This window comes from Macrobrachium rosenbergii, chromosome 10 (genome assembly GCF_040412425.1).
Source record: "Macrobrachium rosenbergii isolate ZJJX-2024 chromosome 10, ASM4041242v1, whole genome shotgun sequence".
Lineage (NCBI taxonomy): Eukaryota > Metazoa > Arthropoda > Malacostraca > Decapoda > Palaemonidae > Macrobrachium > Macrobrachium rosenbergii.
The window spans coordinates 19318591-19345052 of NC_089750.1; the positions used below are offsets into that span (position 1 = coordinate 19318591).

The 26462-nt window shown below is 41.2% G+C and overlaps 2 protein-coding genes across 3 annotated transcripts in view; one reads left to right on the forward strand and one right to left on the reverse strand.

The window, feature by feature from the left end:
* Positions 1-26462, forward strand: part of LOC136842526 (protein bric-a-brac 2-like) — a 312631-nt gene that overhangs the window by 74038 nt on the left and 212131 nt on the right. The window lies entirely within an intron of this gene.
* LOC136843042 (uncharacterized) lies at positions 14197-14667 on the reverse strand. The gene has a single exon (XM_067111031.1). The coding sequence runs from the start codon at positions 14665-14667 to the stop codon at positions 14197-14199; it is 471 nt and encodes a 156-aa protein (XP_066967132.1).

The window sequence follows — 26462 nt, forward strand, 5'->3', positions numbered from 1 at the left end:
GAAAACCTCCTTTTTGATAAGAAAGTAAGACTGACATTGCATGCCTGGCGACAAATGTGGCATGGCCCCTTTTCAATCACAACAGCCGTCGCAGCTGTGCTAAGCAGCTGTTCTCATTCGTGTATTCAAAAGTATGAGAAACTTCATCTTCTAAGCTCCTACAACTGTACTCAGGTGGTATTTAAGCTCTTTTTTTTTTAAAGTGAGAAAGCTGAATCCATTTTTTGCTATTATGCTTTGAAGGGGTATTAAAAACTCAGACCATTTTCCTTTTTCTAAGCTGCCAGAACTGTATTCTGTCTACATTTCTCTCTTTTCGAAGCTGTCTGACAGACTTTCTTTTGCATTTTTGCCTCTTCTAAACTAACCAGAAAAGGCCCCTGAATTATTAATTTTTGATATAAGTTAACAGGGCTAACTACTGTCTTAGTTCAAAATACTTTTCATTATGTTTCTCAGTAGTTGACGTGCTGACTTCTCTTTCAAGTGATTTAAAGGACTTTCAGGACAATTTGGTAATTATTTTTGTTACTCACTTCAATCATGGTTCTCTGGTAGAATGAAGAAATAGCTTATTTCTGTTACCTGTAATTTAACCATTCCATGGAGGTATTTGCTCACCATCCCACCCACAAGTGTATCGGTATTTATAGGAACAACCGTCAGTTTTTTCCACTAAATGTTGGTTACTAACCCCTCGAAATGTTATACACTGTAGCGTGCTCTAGTTTGTAACAACTGTGTTTTCCTTCTCCTGTGTGGGCTGAATATATTCATAAAACAAAAATTTGGTAAATTCTAAAAACTATGCAAGCCGAAGATTGCATATGATTTAAAAAGTATCTTTTAGCAAATAACGGGGTATGTAATTAAACGTTTCAGCATCACTCATGCAATGTTAAACACTATCGCACTCTACTTTTCTAAGACACATGCCTGAACAAAAGATCTTACCTTACCTGAATAGTCTTACAAGGAAATAAAAAAGGGTGCAGAATATTATCAAAATGAACGTCATATTATTATTATTATTATTATTATTATTATTATTATTATTATTATTATTATTATTATTATTATTATTATTATTATTATTATTATTATTATTTTTATTATTATTATTGTTGTTGTTGTTGTTGTTGTTGTTGTTGTTGTTGTTGTTGTTGTATAAGGTCCACAATAATATATCAATGGTAGAATGTGAGACATTATAAAAATGTATAAAAAGCTTTCGAACACTATCCTGAGTTCATCTTCAGTTGGACTGAAGATTAACCCAGGATAGGGTTCAAAAGCTTTTATACATTTTTATAAAGTCTCACATCCTACCATTGATATATACAAAATTACTCCTGTTCTCTACATTGAGAGTCCACACATTATTATCATTATATTATTAGGCTATTGTTATTATCATTATTATTCTGAACGACTCTTAAGTTCAAGAACTTACATCATAACAGATCCACATATGTGGACATATTTGCGTGAATAGATTTCCTTATTTGGGTAGATTTCCTATATATAAACACGCTTTCTGTACGTGAGTTGAATTCCCTTATGTGAATAGATTCCCATGTATGAAAAAATAGAAAAGGAAAGTCGAATGGATTAGAATTGTGTACTGTATATTAACATATACCAATCAACAAAATACATATAACAATAAAAAAAATTATCCTGAAGAGATCGTTGTGCATGAGCTTGATGGAATCCACACACACACACGCACACACACACACACACAAACCAGGACAAGTCAAAATCAACAGCTTTTGTTTCAAAATACCACCTCAGCCTGCTATGTTCAAATAAATATTTTGACCCATTTGTATTCGGTTTGAACTGTGACTGACATTAGATTAGCGTCACCGATATATGCAGCATATCGATTCCTCTAATAAATCATGTATGTCGTACGCTGTATGTACCAGTGCAATCATAGAAACGTATGTAATTTATGGAATATGTAATCTATTAACGCCATGCAATATTCCTCTTTTTCAACATGCGCAGGTAACAATTTCTTATTTCTTTTTTATAGTGGTCTAATAGTGTTATGTATTTTCTCTCTAAGGTGGTTTAAACGAAAGTGTTTTAAGTAATTGCTACGAGGATAAAACGATTTTTTAATTACTTTACAGAAAAAGTCTCCGTTCAAACAGATCCTCATCAAATCTTTATCTAAAAGCAGTTGGTTTTTCATCAACTACTGTTCCTGCGATTGGGTCTAATTTTGGCTACATGTACTGTTTGCGCCGAACGAAGATTTCATCTAGTTTTAATTATCCCAACGACCGTAGCTCTGGCTGGCATCTGGTATATATATATATATATATATATATATATATATATATATATATATATATATATATATATATATATATATATATATATATATATATATATATATATATATATATATATATATATATATATATATATATATATATATATATATATATATATATAATATATACATATATATAATATATATATATATATATATATATATATATATATATATATATATATATATATATATATTATTACGTGGGTCGGTCGGTTATTTACGTTAACAATCTATTAATTGGAGTTATATTACCTTGCTCTACCTAAGACCTACGTAACTCTGCCAATTAAGGCCAAATAAATCTCTAAAGGACAGACACTCAAATGGATAAGGTCGCCAGCTAAAAACTGGTAATACAAAATATAAGTTTATTATACAACCACGTGGATTAATTAAGTAAACTTACTGAAAACTAGTTTCAACAAGAGTAAAATGAAAGGAAATGGATTATTTACAGGAGCTAACAGCAGCTCAAAAACTTAGTCCTAATCAGGACAGATACCTCAGTGCTAAATGAAATGATCGCAACAGATTTAGTAAACCTCTTCAACCACTTTTATAAGGCAGCTCAATTCAGTGAACGTTGAACTGTGGCTTTTTGGTACTGGTGATGCAGATTCTTCTCCAAGCAAGAGGGAATTTCCAGGCTCAAGGTATATACACACTTCTGGAAAATAAGTATCCAGATAATAATCTTTCACTAAAGAAGCTCTCACTAGTAATTACTTAATTACAGAGGATGAATTTTATATTAGGAACAGTACTTTTAACACTATGGAGGACAAGTTATGCTATTTCACTAGACAACAATGAGTGCAATTAGCAAATGACTTCATAAATGGGATATGCTTTACTGCTTTACTGGGGTTCTTAGTCAGGAACGGCTTAAGAGATGAAAATTTGAACAAGGAAAATGAGAGATCCAGTTGAAGGGGAAAACTTGGGGTAAATGTCACAATCCAAATTACCTCTGAGTTAAATAATACAATGATCAATTGCATTAAGATTCCCTGGTCCGTTAGGAATAACATCCATCCCACGTGATGGAGACAAAGGAGGGAGAAACAGAGCACTTGGAGACAGCACTGAACATTTCTGTTCGCTATCGTAGCTGAGCTGAGAGTCTGGCGATGTGGGGTTGACTCAAGGAGGTTTAATCACGATTCAACCTCCTTGGGTTGACTTGGGTCGCTTTTCTTCAAGCTCCTCCCCCAAGCCTACTTTGGGGCTTGGTCGCAGGTATCGTCTGGAAAAATGACAGACTCACCAGTCCGTAGGTCAAAGAAAAGTGGGTTTTAAGAACAGAACATCTAAGGTCTGGCCTAGCAAAACCTTACCCTCTTTATGATGCCTATGAGATAAAATTCCCACTCTTCGGTTGGCTGGTGATCTTAGTTTGAAAACAACTCCTGCTTCTTCCCACTCTCCTCTTTCTCATGCGAGAGATCTACATTGTCTTCGTAGCTTTAATAGAAAATTAATTTACTATTCTACTAAGAGGCAAGGAAGAGGGGTCAAACAGCAATATTTATGATAATATACAGACACATATATATATATAGGGAGAGCGGTGATGGTTCGGACATTTTTTTTTAATTTCTCTCTAGAAGTCAGAGTTTAAGGAGTAGTGATATCCTTGGTATGTTAATGTGTAGCCTCATCATCCTACATTTATCAGTAAATGTAGCAAGTCGTATACTTTACTATACTTGAAGCTATTTATCTTCAAGTACAAGTTTCCAAAATGTCCAAATCATCCCTACCCATGGTGATGATTCGGACAAGAGCATGGGATGATTCGGACAATTATTATAATTGACATTTACCTTCAAGTCAGATGATAAATGAAACAGAAATACCATACGAAGTGTTTTATTGAAATAATCATAATCAACTTAAAAGATTATTCTCTCTTTAGTGAATGGCAGCCAGAAAATCTATGATGTTTGCCGAGAATAAATGTTATAGTAGTCTTAAAGAATATTGTAACCTTCAAAACAAAAACTAAACTTGAAATATCCTTGCCACCAAATTCTTAAATGACCAAAATTTACTTGAAATTATTCTCCCCATGAGTAAAAACCAAACATAAATCGTAACTCAAATACTTGAAATTTGTTGTGCCTAAATATTAAATTTGGCCTAACGAATATTGTATCCTGCAAAAGAAAAGCAAAATTTGAAATACCCTGCTTTTTCATACTCTGCTGAACTGGGTTTGAAGCACTCCAGTTACTGCCTCTTTACCAATAGTTGCTTCATCCTCAATTTCTGGAAATTTAAAACTATTAGCAGAAAATTTTTTGATTTTCTTAAATAAAAAACCTGAAATTCATCACCCTCGTCTAAATTGCTGATTAATTTGCCTACATAAACTTTGCTACCTTTTACTGGATCTATCCCAACAAGAACAAAATCTCCCTCCTCTGGGACTTTATCAATAAAACCCACTTCTGTCTTCTATCTCCTCCTCTGAGATGTCAGAAGAATTATTGTTAAGATCGGCTGTCAAGAGATCTTCAAGATGATGAAGGTCTTCATCACTGGTCTGGGCCCTGTATCTAACTTTTTTGTATTTTTCTTGCTTTTTAATGTTCTTGAGGTCCTCATGTGAGGTTGTTGTGCTTTTAGGTGGTGCAGTTGGCTTTGGCCTATCAGTCACAAAAGCCCTGGCAAAGTGACTTTCTTGAAAGAATCAGTGTAATATGGGTGAATGCCAATGGAATGGAATCAGACTTGAAATTCACATTTTAATTTGTAATTAGGGGGTTCTATGATGGGTTTATGAAGTGCTTTATATAAAAAAGGTAATGAGGGCCAATGAATGCATATACACAAAATATAACTTAAATAATGTTAGTGAAAATCTTCTGTTTCTTTGTTGGAATTCATAATTAGTAAAGGTTTGCTAGGAGGGATGATTCGGTCACGTCCGAATCATCCCAACCCTAGAATGTCCGAATCATCCCCCACATATCATAACCATTTGATGACACCCTCAAATTCAAATCCTTGCAGATTACAGGCGGGTAATAGCTACAACATCTTCGTCACATAGTACAAATTCACACCCAAAACTCATAATCAGCTCCCTTATCATATTCACTACACCAAAGCTTATGATTCAGACGCAAAAATTTACATAGGAAATGAGAAAAACCACAAAAATTGCCCTCAATCCTAAAGTAAACGACCCTTCGCAACCAAAGTCCATGTGTCAATGGCGAACAAACTCTCGCGATTTCACGTGATTTCTCAGAGCTGAGGGCCCCTTACATTTTCCAGGAAATGAAATGTCTGGACCATCCCACTGTCCGAATCATCACCGCTCTCCCCCTACATATATTTGTATATTTATAAATATAGAGATATATATATATATATATATATATATATATATATATATATATATATATATATATATATATATATATATATATATATTTATATACATACATATATATATGTCACGTTAAGTGATGGTTTTTGCGGGGAACTGCTGGTTCCCGCTCGTTCCCATTTGTGGATTGTTGCCTCCTTACCTTCAAGTTTTTTTGTTTTGATGTTCTCGTCGGTGAGCTGCCGTTTTCTTTCGCCAGTCGGGTCTGGTATAGCGAGAAGTGGCAGCAGCAGCAGGCAGTTTTGGAGTCGGCGTTGGTCGAGTTTTTGAGCAACAAATTGGAGCACGCCTCCGAATACGTCGTGAGGTGGAGTGTGACCATAGTAGTCGTGTGACCACGAGCTGCTCATCTTTGATGACAGCGTGAGGCTGTCTACGTCTCCATCGGGGTATTCTGGTTTTTGGGGTCTTGTCCCTGTTGTGCAGCTGAGGGCTGTCTTGGTGACCGATGGAGGACGTATGTTTGGTTTTTTCTTCTGCCTGCTGTTGTTTATTTTTGCCTTTTTTTGTTTAAAGCTACTTTTTATTTAACTTGCTTTTGTTTAGTGCTGCCTTTTGGCTTATTTTTGTATTTATGGTTTTTATCTTTTTTACCAGACCTGACTCACTTATAAATACTGTAAATAAATTCATTTTAAGCTCATTTTATTGTTTTTGTTGTTTTCCCTCCTTTGTTTGTTGCATCTGCCGTCAGTCATGACATAGTATGTTAAAGAATGCATATCGGGTCGTTACAATGGCGACTGTGACAGGCGGCTCTGTTTTTGGCTGGCGGGTTGTCTGACATTGGAGGATCATGAGGTAAAAAAAAAAAAATAATCTTTTTTTTTTCTTTTTAGGTGGGGAGGTGTCACGTTAGTGATGGTTTTGCGGGAACTGCTGGTTTCCCGCTCGTTCCCTTTGTGGATTGTTGCCTCCCTTACCTTCAAGTTTTTTTTGTTTTGATGTTCTCGTCGGTGAGCTGCCGTTTTTTCTTTCGCCAGTCGGGTAGTAGTTTTGGAGTCGGCGTTGGTCGATTTTTGAGCAACAAATTGGAGCACGCCTACGAAGTGGAGCACGTCGTAGAGGTGGAGTGTGACCATGAGTAGTCGTGTGACCACGAGCTGCTCATCTTTGATGACAGCGTGAGGCTGTCCTGCGTCTCCATCGGGGTATTCTGGTTTGTGGGGTCTTGTCCCTGTTGTGCAGCTGAGGGCTGTCTTGGTGACCCGATGGAGGACGTATGTTTGGTTTTTTTTCTTCTGCCTGCTGTTGTTTATTTTTGCCTTTTTTGTTTAAAGCTACTTTTTTTATTTACTTGCTTTTGTTTAGTGCTGCCTTTTGGCTTATTTTTGTATTTATGGTTTTTATCTTTTTACCAGACCTGACTCACTTATAAATACTGTAAATAAATTCATTTTAAGCTCATTTTATTGTTTTTGTTGTTTTCCCCTCCTTTGTTTGTTGCATCTGCCGTCAGTCATGTCTGAGTATGTTAAAGAACCTGCATGGCCCACTCAAAGGTCGTTACAATATATATATATATATATATATATATATATATATATATATATATATATATATATATATATATATATATATATATATATATATATATATATATATATATATATATATATATATATATATAGTGTTACATCTGGGCTTTGCGGATGAGTTTTTAATTGATTACTGTATTTTATGTAGCCCTGCTTCATCAAAGGCACACGTAAACTGTCAATTGAAACTGAAGTTACCCTCAAAAGACAGACAATTACTTAATTGGATTAGGTCTCCAGTCGAAAACTACGTATGGGATAATGGATTACTCTGTAACAAATGAATTACATCAAACCCCTGTCCTTCCCACTTAAGTCCTGACAAAGAAAGAATGTGCGCTGATAGCGAGGAAATTACATGAACTTTCTCCAACGTCAGACACAGTCAATTTTCCCTGCTTCCGTAAGAAAATATAATGCAACAAATGTCTTTACTAGTAGATATTGTATGCCGTTTTAGCACTAGGAAGGCTATTTCTCTTCTAAAAAATGGGCTAGGATTCAAGGCTTGCTTGTACCTTTACTTACACTTAACTTTACCTAATTCTTACTTACTGCATGGGAATAGCTTATGCAATTAACCTATGCAATATTAGTTATTTATACATTAGACTTCATAAAAGAATATGATTATACCAGGTTCTCTCATAAATGGTGGCTGAAGGGGGAACAATGGAAAAGATTGAAGTACAGTGGAAGAATACTAGCAGACAGCAGATACTCATCAATTTTCAGACTTACCGTTTACGTGATTTGCTTGCGCACTGCAACTGACAATAAGGATTCTTGAAAAAACACGGGTATTGTCAGTTCACAAGTAAACAAGACAGGAGGAGGAATAAAGGACAAAGTTTTGCCTGAGCACGACGTGTGCTCTCCATCTGGAAGTCAAGCTCTCTCTGTTGGCATCAATCGGGTCAGTGTAGGGCAAAGCTGGTTGTCCATATGTTTGTCCATAGCACTGGGCATTCTGAAAAATTGACAGATACATTGGCAAATGCATAGGACAGGGCAAAAGGAAGCTTAAGACCACCTTCACTGAAGGCAACTTGGTAAACCCCCCCCCACCCTGTTGGTTAGGCCCCCTAATGCTAACCTATCAGCTACTAAAAGCACTTATTTTTTCAAAAACACGGCCTACCCCTGCCTGCTTAGCTTCGATAGAGATGCTGTTCCATCTTTGTTAGAAGGACATTCTTACCAAAATAATGCAGAGAGGGCAAACAGCAGAATATTTATAAAAGCTCCCCCCGCCCTTAAGAAGGCCTTCACTCCCTTTTGGGCGTGACGGTCTGTACTAAGCAAGCTGTTCGCCTCTATTATGTTACTCTTCTCCCCTGAGCAGATTTGTCCCATGCAGTCTGACTAGCTACGGATCTACCTAACTTTAGATAGGATATGAGCTTTGATCACTTACTTAGAGAATCCTAACTGTACTTTAAGGTGTTTATGGTTATTACGTGCTACCTCCTATAATTGTGATGTTTTAGACCTAGCCAAATGGTACATTCTATTGTATCCCCTAGTCTAACCTATCCTAACACGGCCATAGCACCAACATAAGGGACAATGAACTAGCTAAATTACAAGGTTTTCTGCAATACAATTGGTAATTACTGGTTAATACATGAGGTTTGCCTCATATGATAAATGGTTGCCTCACTGAGGTCTTAGGCCATGCGTGTCATGAGCATAGTGGCTCTCTTTACAATAGTTTAGATTGTATGATTTCAGTTACATTGTACTAACACGGTTACTGCAGCTCAATGGAAGGTGTAAGTGATAAGGTTACTATTAAGATGTACTTAATCTGGTCTAGGCTACTGTATGGTAGAGATCACACTGGCTACCTCCTCTGGGCAAGGGGCCAGGATCACCCCAAGATGGTAAGGCACTGTGCCGAGAGGGCACTAGTGCCAGGATGAGTTCATGGCTCTACAACTACTTGGCTCTCTTCCACCCCTTCTTCTTCTTCTTCAGGTTCCTCCAAGGCCTATCTATGTCAGACCTAGGAGGTAATGAGGGCACTGACTCTGGGGAAAGGCCAGAAGGGCTAGCGGGTGTGCAGTCAGGGGTAGGTTCAAAAGCTACCGGAGGGCTCCTTACTCCGGCTGCTACGACAACCGGAGTGAGAGCGATCTCGACCTCTGCGTCCGAGGAGGCCAGTTCCTGGTCTCCTAGAGAAGGTGTGACAGTTTGGTCCGCCAGGGGTTCATCCTCTGGGGATGGATTTGGTGAAGAAGTGTCAGGTGCCGGAGGCTCTCCAGTTGCCATGATTAGTGCTGTGAGGGATCCTGGATCTCCCAGAGGAGGAGCTGCCTCATGATTTGGACCGGGCACAGGGTCCTCTTTAATTGCCGAATGGAGTGTGGCACTGCTCAGTGCTCGCAAGTGGCACTGGTAGCGGTTGAGGGTCAGTCATGCCTGACAAGGGGTCCGGAGGTGCAATATCTCACGAATGGCTTGAATTTGGCTGTGGCAGATATTCCTGTCCCAGCTGGAGACCAGAGACTCTCGGGGAGTCTTGTTCAGGGGCATCCATTGGGCATTGCTTATTTGGGCAGCCCTCCCAATTAGTGGAGTGGCCTGTCCGCTTACACATCCTACAGCGGTACTACTCCTCCTGAACGTCTCTTTGGGGAGAGGGAGGACCTCTTTGTTGGCCTCCCCTTCGCGAATGGAGAGGGCTAGGCCGAGAATGGTTTGATGAGTGCCTCTTCTGCTGACCACTTCAGTGAGCAGAAAGTGGGTTTTCTTCGTTGGGTTCTCCTACAGTCTGGCCCTCCGTGGAGGAGGTAGCGTGGCTGTGAAGTGGCGTTGGTGAAGGGCTTCCCCAGAGAAGGTCCCGACCCAACAGGAAGTCCACTCCGGGCCAAATTCCACCCACCACTCCAAGGCGGTGGGGTAGCATGCCCCAAGGTGTCGTGACCTGGAGCTTGACTGTGGGAACGGTAATGGTGTGGCCCTCTATCCACTTCATCTCCCACTGGATTTGCTCGTCAACTGGGGCACCGACTGTCACTTGGGCCCTGGAGATCAGGCTAACCTCTGCTGCAGTGTCTACCTTGACCGGAGGGGTTACAGACAGGCTAGGGCCCTTAAGGGGGGCCACTGAGATCAACTGGGTCTCCAGCCTCTCAGGGTAAAGGATCTTTTGCACCCTGGCCGCAGAGAAGGAGGTGCTGATGAGGTTGATGAACTTGGTGGTGGGAACATGATGTGGACAGGCCAGATGTCCAGCACTGTAGTGGCCGGCAGCACCACAGGATTGGCACTGTCCTCTTGTAGGGGTTCGGTGGCCTGCGGTGACGGTTGGTGGAGAGGGTTGTGCAGATGTAGAGGGAGAGGAGTTCTGGCTGTTAGTAGGAGGGTGCTTGTTAGTGCCGAGCTTGTATCGGCACTCAGCTTCAGCATGCCCCACCCTCTTACAGTGGGTGTATGGAGGCTTGCTAGGCAGTCCATTCTTCGGGCGAGTCAAGCCTGAGAAGTACCCAGGTGGCACTATGCACCGCTGAGATGTGCTGTGGAACTGGTTGAAGGTTTCCCATAAATCGGCCATGCGGAAGGCTTCCAAAAGGGGTGGTGGGTTGCTTATTGTTTAGATATACAGCAAGGGGTCCAGTCACATATTGGTAAAGATCCTCCAGCATGGTCCGATTGAAGAGGTCCTCAAACGTCGTGCAGGACAAGGAGTCGAACCAGCGGGTACCAGACTGGGTCTTGTGACACGCCCATTCAGTCCAGGACCAGCTGACTTCCTCGGCAAGGCCTCAGAACCACTGTCTCCATTTCTCCGGGGTGATTTCATAGGCCTTTGTGATGACTACGCATTTCAACCATGTTGCCTCTCTGACTCTTCTCCAGTGAGCGAAGGGCTGCCTTAGCTTTTCCCGCCATGTGCTTGGCTAGTACTTGGTGGTGCTGTAGTTATTGAAGAGTGCCTCTATTTCCTCCAGCCATGCTTCTGGCTTGTCCTCAGTCCAAATGCTCGAGATTGGAGCATTTGGTGTGACAGGTTTGGGGTTGGAGGCTTGTTGTATAGTCATAGCTTCGGCATTTTATCTTCTCGTTCTCTCCAGCTCAAGCTCCTTTTCTTTGAGAGCTAGCTCACTCTCCTTGAAGGCTAACTCATGCTGTCTTCTCCTTTCTTCCCTTTCATCTTCCAGCTGCCTCTGTTCAGCCTCATACCTCCTCTGTTCTGTTCCATAAGACCTCTGCTCAGTTTCATAATTTCGCCGCTCCAGTCTTGCTTCCTTCTCTTGCTTGGCCAAGTCATCCAGCTGTTCCTTAACTCACCTGGTAAGGTCCAATCCCGTGAGACCTGCCTCCGTCCCCAGCTCCATGAAGGTTCTATGTTTCTCTGTTGCCATGGTTCTGGTGGGTAAAGGCATCTGTCCGGGTCGACTGGATGTACTTGGGGTGACTCTTCAGTGATGTGGCACTGTGGTTGAGTGTTCCATGTAAAGGTCACACTGGTGGCACTCAGTATCTTCATGTACTAGTGGAAGCTTAGGTACAAAAGGACTTTTCTTCTGTGTTCCTTTTGCTAGTTTTTCTTCTTTGGCTGGTGGCACTATGGTGCCAGAGTGTTCCTAGGAACCCTTTACTTGAGTCCAACTAGTTTGTATGTCAGGGGAAAATGTGCTCTACCCAAGCAGAGCGTAACAAATGAGTGGAAGAGAAAGGGAAGGTAAAAGAGAGAGAGAGGTATAAGCTATTCGGTTGATGCCAGTGCCTCAGATTAGTAGCACTGTGGAAGGAAAATTGAATTGTGGTTGCTTTTGTCCTCATGAGTGTCTGGTTCCAGTACCTGCTGTACTACTCCCTTTTCCTGCAGAGGGAGAAAGACTACTTTCTGCCTAGGTCTGGATAAAAGACCTCCCTTGTGACCGACAGTTTCTAACTGTAATTAATCTTAACTTGTCCTCATCTATTGGTGGGACAGAGGTGTTTCTTGTTATTTAGTTTAGTTTAATTAATTATCCAGGTGTCGGCCCGTCCTTTCTATGAATTCAGTGCACATACACTCCGTTAGGTTAGGTTGAAGCTTACTTGAATATATGAGAGAGAGAGAGAGAGAGAGAGAGAGAGAGAGAGAGAGAGAGAGATTCAGCCAGCAAATTCGTGCTGCCTTAGAAAATAGGAAAATTTATTATACCTGCCCACTGACAGGTATCTTATTTGAAGATACGTCTTCTTGGGCTATTTTAGGGGATTGTTTTAACAATCGTAACTTTCCCTACAGCCCAAGTGGACGTCTTACTCTGAGAAGTTATGATAAAAATTATGAGTTCTTTTCTTTCATATAATTTCTTACGTCGTGTATTTGTATAGGAACTTTTTGTTATATATTTCCTAACTAAGTCTTATCATTCCCTGACTAAATTATGTTTTGTTTTTATCTATTGTATGGAACCCTATCCTATTTTCTATCTATTGAAGTCTATGTGTGGCTAAGATTTTGCAAGGGGGGATTACTATGCACAACAAAGTAGTTCCCAAAGTGGCAATGGGGGGCAGAGGCTAAGGTGACTGTGACCACCACAAACCAATCACACAACAACCACAAGGGTTTAAAGATGGTGGATAGTGAGTGGTCAACCCGTTTCCCAAAATGTCGGACGAATCCCATAATAAGTGCAGCAAAATTCAAAACGAAATGCGGCTAGGCGCAGTCTCGGCAGATGAATACACAACCTCTCGAGGCACATTTGTTTACAGTTCAATCACACAAAGCACTCGAATTCCTCTCACCAAAACAAATGAAGCAAATGTAGGAATACAAATTTTAACTAAATGCACCAACAATGCAAAGGATTTTACATTATGGAGATGGAAAACGAAATTACTATGAGCTACGCTTTTCTCTTTTTTTCTTTCTCGCATGGAATTAATTGCCGTTCACTTTCTGAGTGGCCGTGAGCGACCCAAAAGGAAAATGGATTTGTCATTATCTTGGCAGGCCAGAATTTACGTTAACTTGAGCTGTAAATTATGAAATTAACTGTTGCTGTTTGCTTGTTATATTAATGACACAGAAATTTGATGTTTCCCGCGATGAAACTTATTAACTCTGTCACACTCTTCGTAGGCTGAACGCGGTTACTGCTTTTGAAATTCAACGAACTTCACAAATTTTTGTCCACCTTAAGCTATGAGAGAAACATTAGGCATGCTTTCTCCATTCTTTGTCGTACAATAGTTAATTCGTTCAAAAATCAATATCATGCATTAATCTTTAAGAGGTGCAAAAGAAACGAGCAGGTAAAAAGTGAACTGCTGATTTATTCATGATCCAGGCGATTTATATAGCGGCAGACTGGCGTCGCACCACAAAACACAATGAGGGCATAGGTGACCTGAGGTCGATAACAATTAACAATAAAATACAGCGAACGAGTACAATTTACAATGTGAAAATAGACAGAATTAAAGTTGAATACAATGTTGATGCCTGTGAAAGAAGAAATAAATGGTACATAAATTGAGGACAGGTAAATAATTACATACACAGTTTAAATGATTGGATTTACGTGACCTGGCCCGTCAGGTGTGACGAATTGCAGATACAAAGAAAATGGGCCGTCACCAAAGAAAACTTGCTCAGCAGGGACTTTACAAATAACATGCTCAGCAGAGACTTTACAAATACTCCCCCCCCCCAAGACGTAGGTAATGTCTGGTTAGTCGGCGTATCTGCTGGGGCGTTGAAGGGTGCCCCGGCTGCGTGAGGACAATGGAGGGACGTCCTGTGTTTGAGGGTGGCTGATTGCGGGTGTGGGCGGCCTTTTCCAGGGGCGGCCGCGTGTCCTCTTCTTACGAGGGCCCGGTTGCAGCGGCGGCTGCACCAGTGGAGGGTGCGGTGTGCTGATGGCTGTGTCCTCCTCCAGGAGGGCGGGCTTGACTCAGTCGATTGACACCCAATTGTTCCTCCCATGAAGTGTGAGCAGGAACGCCTTGCTGTTCCGTTCCAGCGCACGGAAGGGCCCCCTGTAGGGCCTGGTCAGTGGCGGGTGGACGACGTCATCCCTGACGAAGACGTGGTAGTGGAGGCCAGCCCGGGCGGCGTGAAGGTGGCCGACTTCTCGGTATATGTCCTCTTGCAGAGGGCGAACTTGCTGACGATTTCGCAAAGCCTCTGGACTGATGGGTTGTGGCGATCCTGTCACTAGCTTGCCCGGGACCACAAGGGGCTTGCCGTAGGTTTTCTCGGCTGCAGACGGGGCGCCATCGGCCCTGGTGACTGTCCTCAACCCGAGGAGGACCCACAGCAGTTGGTACTTCCAGTCCTCGGCGGTACAGCGGGCCGTAAGGGACACCTTCAGGGACCTGTGAAAACGCTCGACCAAGCCGTTGGCGGCTGGGTTGTAGGCCATGGTGGTGTGATGAACTGTCCCCAGCAGCTGGGCCAGGGTGGACCACAATTCGGTTGTGATGTGGTCAGGAACGCCGAAGCGGCTGATCCAGCTGGAGAGCAGGGCCTCGGCGCATGCGCTGGCGGTGGCTTCTTGCATTGGCGTGGCCTCGGGCCACCTTGTTGATTGGTCTACCACTGTCAGGAGATATCTGGACCCGCCTGACGGGGGAAGGGACCCGACGACGTCGATGTGAACATGGCCGAAACGCCACCCTGGGCAGGAACTCGCCTACCCCGGATTCAGTGTGCCACCTCACCTTGCTGGTTTGGCAATGCATGGGTGTGACAGGCCGTGGATGATGTCGAATACCTGGCAGCGGTGGGAGGCTGGCACTAGGGGGCGAGGCTGGCCGGTGCTGACGTCGCAGAGGAGATTTGGGCCCCCAGGACGAGGGGCACGTCCCTCCACTTTAGGGACGTGATGGCGGTGTGGTAGGCTGGGGTCTCTGGGTCGGCGGCCTGCTCCCTGGCGAGGTCTTCGTAGTTGATCCCCAGCTGCACTGCGTTCAGCTCGACTCTGGAGAGGGCGTCCGCCACAGGGTTCTTCCTGCCTGGGAGGTACTTGACGGAGCAGGTGAACTTGGCGATGGCCAAGAGATGCTGCTGCTGCCTGGAAGACCACGCGTCTCCTTGCTTGGTGAAGGCGTGGACCAGCAGCTGGTGGTCCGTATGGATTGTGAAGGGCGTGCCCTCCAGGAGGAACTTGAAGTGCCGGACTGCACGGTACACTGCGCAGAATTCCCTGTCGAAGGTGCTGTAGCTGGCCTCTGCGGGGTTGAATTTCTTGCTGAAGAAGGTGATGGGCTGGGGGGCGCCGTTGATGACCTGCTCCAGGACAGCACCACAGGCGACGTTGCTGGTGTCCGTTGTCAGCTGGAGGGGGGTGCTGGGATCCTGGTGGGCCAAGGCGGTTGCCTCGGCGAGGGCGGCCTTCGTCAGGGAGAAGGCCTGCTGCTGGCTGGGTCCCCACAACAAGGATTTTGGTCGGCCTTTCAGGGTCTCCATCAGAGGGGCCGTGGTGTGTGCGATCCCGGGGATGAACCTCCTGTAGTAGTTCACCATCCCGAGAAACTCTTGGACGGCCTTGACGGAGGTGGGGACGGGGAACCTGGTGACGACTGCGACTTTGGATGTTAGCGGACAGACGCCATCTGGGGATACCTCGTGGCCCAGGAAGTCGGCTTTCTGTACACCGAAGGTGCATTTGTCGAAACGTACGATGAGGCCGTTCTCCTGCAGGCGCTGCAGGACTGCCCGGATGTGTTTCTGGTGCTCCTTGTGGGACCTGGAAAATATAAGGATATCATCTACATAGCAGACGCAGAACTTTAGGTCCCCCAGGATGCTGTCCATGAGCCGCTGGAAAGTCGCCCCAGCGTTCCTCAGGCCAAATGTAGAGAAGACAAAGATGTAGGACCCGAAAGGCGTGATGATGGCAGTCTTTGGCATGTCCTCTGGCGCAACTGGTACCTGAAAATAGGATTTCAAGAGATCCAACTTAGTAAATATTTTGGCCCCGTGGAAGGAGGCCGTGAGGTCCTGCATGTTCGGCAGGGGATAATGGTCAGGTTCCGTTGTGAGGTTGAGCCGCATGTAGTCGCCGCAGGGTCTCCAGGAGCCGTCCGGTTTCTGCACCATGTGGAGTGGGGAGGCCCACGGGCTGGAGGCCTTCTTGCAGATTCCCATCCGTTCCATTTTGGCGAACGCATCCTTGGCCTCCTGAAGGCGTCAAGGGGGAAGCCTCCGGAAATTCGCATGTGCAGGGGGGCCCTTTGTTTTTATGTGGTGATATATGCCATGTTTGACTGGGGCCCTGGACTTGGCGGAGCTCAGGTCTGAACACATCAGGGAACTCCGTCAGCACCTGTGAGTACTGGTGGGGGACGGCGGAGCAGATGGTGGGCGCCTTGGGTCCCGTTGCCAACGGGAGGGACCGGCAGGAGTCTGTATTGAGGAGGCACTTGCGACCGACATTGACTGCCAGCCCGAAGTGCGCCAGGAAATCCGAACCCAGGAGCGGGGTCCTAACGTCCGCGACGACGAAGTCCCAGGAGTACCTCCGGCCAAGGATGGAGATCGACAGGGGCCTTGTTCCGTAGGAGAGGATGGGGACCCGTTGGCGGCCGTCAGGGAGGCAGCCAGGTCCGGTTCTCACTTGCGGTCCTCTTAGATGCCGGGAAGATTGATCTAATGGCCCCCATGTCGACCAGCATCATCCTGCCAGAGACGGTGTCGCAGACGTAGAAGCCCCTGGGTTCTTCTGCTGCCATGGTGGCTTGTCCTGCTGGCCACCGCCTCCCCCGTTTTTTGAACGGGCGAATGAACAGGGCGGCAGGCAGTTCCGGGCATCCTTGCCGAACCGCCTGTGGTAGTGGCAAAGATCTGGGGAACTCCATCTGCTGGGAGGCGCTGGGCGCCTCCTGGTGACGGCATTGACCTCTTGCTCTGCGCCCTCCTCCTGCTGGATGGTGCTGACTGGGAGTGTGGGCGCTGCTACCCGCTTTGTTGCCTTCACGGAGTCCGTCAAGTGCTGTGCTGTGTGAATCAGGGCTTTGAGGGGCATCGTGTAGGGCTCAGGGATTTGTGTGCGGACCTCCGGGAGGAGCTGATGGAGGAGGAGCTCCCGCGACGGGCTTATTTCGCGCTTATTTTTACTGCCGTCGGTGTCTGGGAGAGTGAGGAGGTCTTGGATCATGCCCCATGACTCCATGATGCTCTGATCCTCCCGGGGGTTGATGGCAAGGTCAAGGGCACGGGCGGCCCACTCGGCAACCAGCAGGGAGCATTTCTCAAGGAGGGTTTTCTTCAGGAGGTGGTAGGTAAGGGGGCATGCGTCAGACACCCACGGGACGAGCTTCCTGTAGATCTCCTATTGCAGGGCGTTGAGTACTATATCTGCCTGCAGCACCTCATCGTTAAGATCCGCAATCCTGAACTGGCTCTCGACCCTGTAGAGCCACGCCGACGGATTCCCCTGCATGAATGGCGGCAGCCGTATGGACAGGGCAGCTCTTGATTGTCCTGCCGGGCTGGGGAGAGTGCGGGGTGCGGGCAGGGGTGTGGAGGAGAGTGAGAGCCTCAGCACGGGGACGGGCGCAGGTGATATGAGAGGGAGGTAGAGCTCCGAGTCCGCAAGGTCAGCGGTTAACTGAACAAGGGAAGGGATGTCTGCGTCCATACTCACTCTTTGCCCTCTTAAATGGAGTAGGGTGCTCGCGTCAAAACGCACTTGGGAGCGTGCCGTGTGAGTCCGCTAATGACGCTGGTGATTTTGCCGACAAGAGTCAGCACGCCCAAACGCTGGTTCAGCGCCGTGATTAGTCCACTAAGGGCATGAGTAAGCTCCTGAAGCCAAGACTGAGTCGCTGTATGGGTCCGCTAATGGCTTCGGGAGTCACTCCGGGGTCACCACTTTAAGAGGTGCAAAAGAAACGAGCAGGTAAAAAGTGTACTCTGATTTATTCATGATCCAGACTGGTGTCTCGCCGCGAAACTTAATGAGGGCATGGGTGACCTGAGGTCGATAACATTTAACAATAAAACACAGTGAACGAGTACAATTTACAATGTGAAAATAGACAGAATTAAAGTTGAATACAATCTTGATGCCTGCGAAAGAAGAAATACACGGTACATAAATTGAGGACAGGTAAATAATTACATACACAGTTTAAATGATTGGATTTACGTGACCTGGCCCATCAGGTGTGACGAATTGCAGATACAAAGAAAATGGGCCGTCACCAAAGAAAACTTGCTCAGCAGGGACTTTACAAATAACAGGCTCGGCAGAGACTACAAATCTTTGGCCGAGGAAAATAGCAGAATATTAAATATGACTCGATAATTTGGCTAACAACCTTGAGAAATATGCGGCTGGCTGGTACTGTGTCCAAACTCAGCCATGTTCTCTTTAAGAGTTTGTGAATTGTAAATTATAAATTAGCTGCTCCCAGTGCACACTTCCCTACCTACACTAATTTCTTATTTATAAAAATGGTATTCTTATTGCTATAATGCCTTGTTCTGTCTCCTTGTTTGGAGGAATAGCATGAAATCAAATACGATCTGACTTTCTCTGAAACTGATGTGTAATTAATTTGATTCCCGATTCTTTTCTCTCTAAATTAATTAGAGTATCTTGGCTAGGACGCCAGTGTTTCATGTGGGCTTTGGCGGATGAGTTTTTTTTAATTGATTACTCTATTTTATGTAGCCCTGATTCGCCGAAGGCACACGTAAACTGTCAGTTGAAGCTGAAATTACCCTCATAAGACAGACAATTGCTTAATTGGATTAGGTCGCCAGTCGAATACTACGTATGGGATAATGGATTACTCTGTAACAAATGAATTACATCAAACCCCTTTACTTCCCACTTAGTCCCGACAAAGAAAGAATGTGCAGTGATAGCGAGAAAATTACATGAACTTTCGCCAACGTCGGACACAGTCAATTTTCCCTGCTCCCATAAGAAAATATAACGCAATGAATGTCTATACTAGTAGATATTGTACGCGGTTTTAGTACTAGGAAGGCTATTTCTCTTCCAAACAGTGGGCTAGGATTTAAGGCTTGCTTGTGCCTTTACTTACACTTAACCTTCCCTAATTCTTACTTACTGCATGGGAATAGCTTATGCAATTTCACTAGGCAATATTAATTATTTATATGTTAGACTTCATAAAAGAATATGATTATACCAGGTTCTCTGGTAAATGGTGGCTGAAGGGGGAACAATGGAAAAGGTTGAAGTACAGTGGAAGAATACTAGCAGACAGCAGATACTCGTCAATTTTCAGACTTACCGTTTACGTGGTTTGCTTGCGCACTTCAAATAACGATACGGATTCTTGAAAAAACACGGGTATTGTCGATTCGCTAGTAAACAAGACGGGAGGAGGAACAAAGGACAAAGTTTTGCTTAAGCACGACATGTGCTCTCCATCTGGAAGTCTACCTCTCTCTGTTGGCATCAATCGGGTCAGCGTAAGGCAAAGCTGGTTGTCCATACGTTTGTCCATAGCCCCAGGCATTCTGAAAAATTGATAGAGACAATGGCGAATGCATAGGAAAGAACAAAAGGAAGCATAAGACCTCCTTCACTAGAGGCAACTTGGTAAAACCCCCCCTGTGGGTTAGGCCCCTTAATGCTAACCTATCAGCTACTAAAAGCGGTTATTTTTTTTTTTAAAAAAATATGGCCTAGCCCTGCCCCCTTAACTTCAACAGAGACGCTGTCCCGTCTTTGTTAGAAGGACATTCTTACTAAAATAATGCAGAGAGGGCAAACAGCAGAATATTTATTAATATATATATATATATATATATATATATATATATATATATATATATATATATATATATATATATACACATATATATGCATCATAAAGAAAATAACAGGGAAAGGCATGGTGATCATTAAGAGTTTTTTTTATTAATGTCGATGTTTTGCGACACATCTGAAGTCGCATTTTCAAGGTTAGAAAATATTTTGCAAACGTTAACACCACACATACTAATAACACATCAAAATATTTTCTAGCTTTGAACATATAACTTCATATGTGTTGTGAGACGCTAACATCAATAAAAACTTAATGATCAGGATGACTTTCCCTGCTATTTCCTTGTGATGTGCATACTGAGTTTCAGTTCCTGCCCTTATATCTATCTAATATATATATATATATATATATATATATATATATATATATATATATATATATATATATATATATATATATATATATATATATATATATATATATATATATATATATATATATATATATATATATATATATATATATATATATATATATATATATATATATATATATATATATATATATAAATATATGATATATATAGCTATGTATATATATTTATATATACTGTATATATATATGTATATATATAAACCTCTATGTACTGTAGATTTGAATCATGAACTCACAATACGACCAACATGTTTACTATCCTCGAACTATTACTTTCATAGCCCTACACGTTGTGTCCTTCACCACCCCTCTATCAACTATTAAGAGCATCGCTTCCTCTGGCGTCAAGCCCCCTCGAAATAAATTCCTCCAATTTTTGTTTTATATAGGCCTGGAATAGCTGAAGGATTTTAAATGGCTGCCTTTCCAGTCCTTTTCCTAACCCCTCGAATAAAAACTTTTTACCATTGTTAATATCTTTTATTTATCAATTAGAAGCCTGAAGTACAGAGTCATAAACAACTCAAATCTTTTTAAGGATGAGCGTGGTAGTAGTTCTGTCGTTATGTTTCTTGTTTATCGAAACTATACATAAATACATAAATACACACATTCGAACTTGTAACCTCTCTCTCTCTCTTTCTGTCTGTGTGTCTCTCTCCCCCCTTTCTCTCTCTCTCTCTCTCTCTCTCTCTCTCTCTCTCTCTCTCTCTCTCTCTCTCTCTCTCTCTCTCTCTCTATATATATATATATATATATATATATATATATATATATATATATATATATATATATATATATATATATATATATATATATATATATATATATATATATATATATATATATATATATATACATACTGTATATACATATATGTACATATGTATATATATATACTATATATATAGAAATATATACATATTGTATACATATATGGTATATACATATATATATATTTATGTATGTATGTATATATATATATGTATGTATATATGTATATATATATATATATATATATATATATATACATTAAGAAAAGATATAGAGTACTATAATGTTCCATTCCTTTTGAATTTACTGTGTCCCTTATCCTGATGAAGCCATAATTTGCTAGACAAACTGCAGCGAGCCCTCTATATGCCAAAGTAAATAGATTTACCTACTTCGCTGAGTTAGCAACATTCTCATCGTTGTTGATGATTGAAGTAAAAAAAATATGCTGAAGGAATGAAAGGTTTATGGCCTAATGAACAGTACAGAAGAAAACATTAATCTTCAGTAATAACTGCCTTCCAGGAGATATATATATATATATATATATATATATATATATATATATATATATATATATATATATATATATATATATATATATATATATATATATACATGTGTGTGTGTTTATATCTATCTACCTATCTTTTCATCTATCCATCTATATATATATATATATATATATATATATATATATGTGTGTGTGTGTGTGTGTGTGTGTGTTTGTGTACCTGTATGTTTGTATATCAATACGAGTATATCTATATATACATATATATGGAGAGAGAAAAGAGAGAGAGATGGATAGATAGATAGATAGATAGATAAATAGATAGATACACAGATAAATTGAAAGACTGATAGATATACATGCATATATATATATATATATATATATATATATATATATATATATATATATATATATAATATACGTTTATATATATATACAGTACTTACATTAAATTTTGTGGCAACATTACCCCCAATTCATATTGGAAATGCATTTTGCACATATAACAATTCGAAATGCAGCTCTCAATGCGAAAAGAACGCGTCCGAGTCTTCTGAAATGCATTCTGAACCAACAAACAAAAACTGTCAAATGAAAATTCGCAGAGCTTGTACCGAGGTTCCCGGAAGCGTTAGTCTTTTTCCTTTGATTAAGAGCAAAAGGCTTCATTGATAATGATTAATGGCATACTCGGCAGTTATGCAAAAAAAGTTTCTGTCAGCAATTCATACAAAATTTTAGAATTCTTTGGTTTTTTATTGGAAATTAAAACAAGAAATGTAGTAGCAATAATACACAACCCAGTTCTCGTGAAATATTTACTAGTTTTAATTTAGATTGAGATCATTATCGAGCTTTACTTTAATAGTGATTTATATACATAATATACTGTATATACGTATAGATACTTATAAATACGCATATAAATTATATGTGTATATATAATATGCAGTATATTGTGTATTTATACGCATATTATAATTTTATATACATATATATAAATATATATATACAGTATGTATATATACATACTGTATATATATACATACATTTATATATATATATATTATATATATATATATATATATATATATATATATATATATATATATATATATATATATATATATATATATATATATATATATATATATATATATATATATATATATATATATATATATATATATATATATATTTGTATACATACATATATACATATATACAAAATCATTAAAACTTGAAACTCTAAAATGTGGAAAACAGATACTCAATTACCGCTCGGTACCAGAGAGGGGGAAAAATAAGTAAAAATCAAAATAAATAAAAAAAATAAGGCAAGAACTAGTTGTCAAAGGATATGTTCCATCGGTTGATGAAAGACCCTCACTCCTCTTAAAGCTAGATATATCATTGGGTTCTGGCGCTAACGGAAGACACTGGAAAGTGTGTCAAGGGTTGCAGGTTCTAGGAAGTATGTCTATTGATAGTTTTGCGTGTTTGTTTGTGTATCCGTGTGTTTGTGTGTAAGACCGTTTGTTTGTTTTTTTCTGGACGAGTGTGTAATGGTGTGGATATTTTGATACGCACAGGTGCACTCTTCATCTATACACATATCAGTATGTACATTTGTGTTTATGTTTGTGCCTGTGTGTGTGTATGTGTGTATGTGCATTGCTGACAGAGGTTAATGACCCTTTATATAATGTTCAGACTAGGAAATTCACTGAAGAAGGAGGAGAAAAGGATGTCTGGAGTTACCAAATAAGCGATAAGGTCGAAGATAATACCTGTCGAAACTATATATGCTTATCGAAGTGTATCTTTGAAAGCGCACATATAGATATCATTTAATTTCTTGCAGCAGAGAGAGAGAGAGAGAGAGAGAGAGAGAGAGAGAGAGAGAGAGAGAGAGAGAGAGTTACTGTGAGGAAAGAGAGGGAAAGTAAGAAAGAGGGGAAATTAAAGGTTAGGAAAGAGAGGATGAAGCTCATGGAGGAGAGAGAGAGAGAGAGTTTAAAAGGGGAAAGAGAGAGAAAGTAAGAAAGATTGGAAGTTAAGGGATAGGAGAGAGAGAGGGTGAAACTAATGGAAGAGAGAGAGAGAGAGAGGAAAATTAATGGAAGCTGGAGGACCGTGTGCATCCACACATTCATATAAGCCCTATGTCGTATGGAAATTAATTTCGATGTTCAGTGAAACATGGCCCGAAGCGTAGTACATTTTTTTCAACCTTGGAAAAAGAACAAGGGAAAAATAAATCGTTAACCTACATCCAGACTCCCGTCATGCAGGAAGTAAACTCCCGCGTGCACTTCCCGTAGAGTTTATCACTAAGTGACGCAGGAGCCCGATTCAAGGGGATAGACTGGAACATTTCAAGAATGGCCATGGGGCGGGAGGCTGAGCCTGGAATGCATCGTTTATTTTTAGATGAATCTTTGCGCCGCCCTAGAGCAGAGATACGTGGCTCTTTATTTCCGCAGATGGAAGTATTAGGATTTTTGAGTATTGTGCCTCTTTTTGTATCCTTCCACTCCGTTTAAAAGACGCTTGCGAAATCGACTAAACTTTCATTCGAAAAATGGTATTTACCACAAAAGCAAATGATTCGGAATTGAATCTTTTCGCTCGATTTCTTTTTTCCCGATGAGTCATTCTTATTGCACCACCGGTATTGCTGGCTTAATATAGTTTGTCCACTGTTCACCGTCCATATTTTTCTTCTTCTTCTTCTTCTTCTTCCTCTTCTTCTTCTTCTTCTTCTTCTTCTTCTTCACGAGTTACAGTATATGTATAGTAGATACATAAGCATTGAGTATCAACTCATAAGCGTTGAATAGGTGACTCACAAATTTATGCGAGTTTTCGTGTATTCTGCGTTTAAATACATACGTATTCATACATTTGTAACTATGTTAACCGACTATGCATACAAATAAATCCGCTTTATGCTCAAGCAGACTCGCACACAGACATACTCTGTACTGATAACTTCCACTATACCAGCTATTTCATATACTTACAACACTTGGCTCATCAACAGTGCCTCAACCTCCCCTTATTAACAACACTATACCCTTAACCTCTGTCTTCAAAGAATCCTTGCTTATTATGTATATCAAAGCCCTTTTCTTTCAATAACTCTCCTTCTCGGCATAACTTCAGAATTGTACATCCCTTTTGCAATTCTCTCCACATGATCATGCTGTCTCAAAACACTCTCCTTTATCTTTTCGGCAATACTGTTCTTCTTTACCGCTGATTTTACCTTCCTTCTGGTTTTTTCTCCATTCACATTTATTATCCACACGTCACTGCCATTAAGGAGAGTAGGCTGAACAGTCTTTTCATATATTCAGAGAGCGCTTTGAGAGCCACTACTCTACTCTTCTAAAACCTTTTCAGAGACACTGTTACATTCCTTGATTCTCCTGTTCTTTAAGTTCCCTTCCTCTATTCTCTTTCAGTTTCTTGATATTCATTTACCCTCCAAACCATTCTGCTAGTTTATGGTGTCAGATAACTTAAAATTAATCTGCCAGTCAAACGCATTCCAACATCTCCTGTTACAAACACTTTCAGACTTTTACCAGTTCTCGTCGCTTCTTTCCACTAGGCCCATTCAACACAGCATCACGCGTAGGCATCAGTCATTACAGCCCTCATTCCGATCCTTTTTCTTGCTGAGCGACCTTGCCAGCTTTATCAGTAAAAAGCTGTTCTTTTCTATCACTCCATCCGTAATAATATGTACACCATGCAGCCTCAGCTCAACATAGTTCACATTTCATGTCTACCAGTTTATCATAATCTTTTTCCAGGTTCACTTGCGCCATACATAGGGTTTTCCTTCACTCACAATTCCTCACACAGCTGTTTCACAACAAGCACATGCGGTTCTCGAAAATCAATCTTTCCGCTGTCTCTCTTAATCTCTCAATCATAATCCTGCAGTACACCTTTCCCTCTGTATTAAGTGATGCTGTGCCCTGCCAGTGTTAAACTCAGTTCTGTGAACTCAGTTCTATCCTCTTTCCTCTTGTACGAATAAACATGTATCCCTTTCTCCCATTCCTAGTTCCTCGGTGGGCGAGTCGGTAGGCCCGAGTTCGAGTCTCCGGCCAGCTAATAAAGAATTAGAGGAATTCATTTCTGGTGATAGAAATTCATTTCTCGTCATAATGTGGTTCGGATTCCACAATAAGCTGTAGATCCCACTGCTAAGTAACCAGTTGGTTCTTAGCCACGTAAAATAAGTCTAATTCTTCGGGCCAGCCCTAGGAGAGCTGTTAATCAGCTCAGTGGTCTGGTAAAACTAAGGCATACTTAACTTCTCCCACTCCTTTGAAATTTATCCCTCATCCAGACGCAAGTTGCGCATCTTTGACAGCTACCCAGTCGCATTATCACATTTTTTCTCTTTATGTCAAGGGTAATAAATAATATGATGAGGGTGATATATAAACACACACACACACACACACACACACACACATATATATATATATATATATATATATATATATATATATATATATATATATATATATATATATATATATATATATATATATATATATATATATATATTTATATATTAGCTAAACCACTGGGAAAGTTCAAATTGAAACGACAGAGTGCCAAAGTACTTTCGTGTATTTTAACACATCTTCGGGGCACAAAGATGTGTTAAAATACTTTGTGCCCTGAAGATGTGTTCAAATACACGAAAGT

Coding starts and splice junctions, on each gene's coding strand:
- LOC136843042 (XM_067111031.1), bottom strand. CDS start 14,667: ATGGCCTACAACCCAGCCGCCAACGGCTTGGTCGAGCGTTTTCACAGG.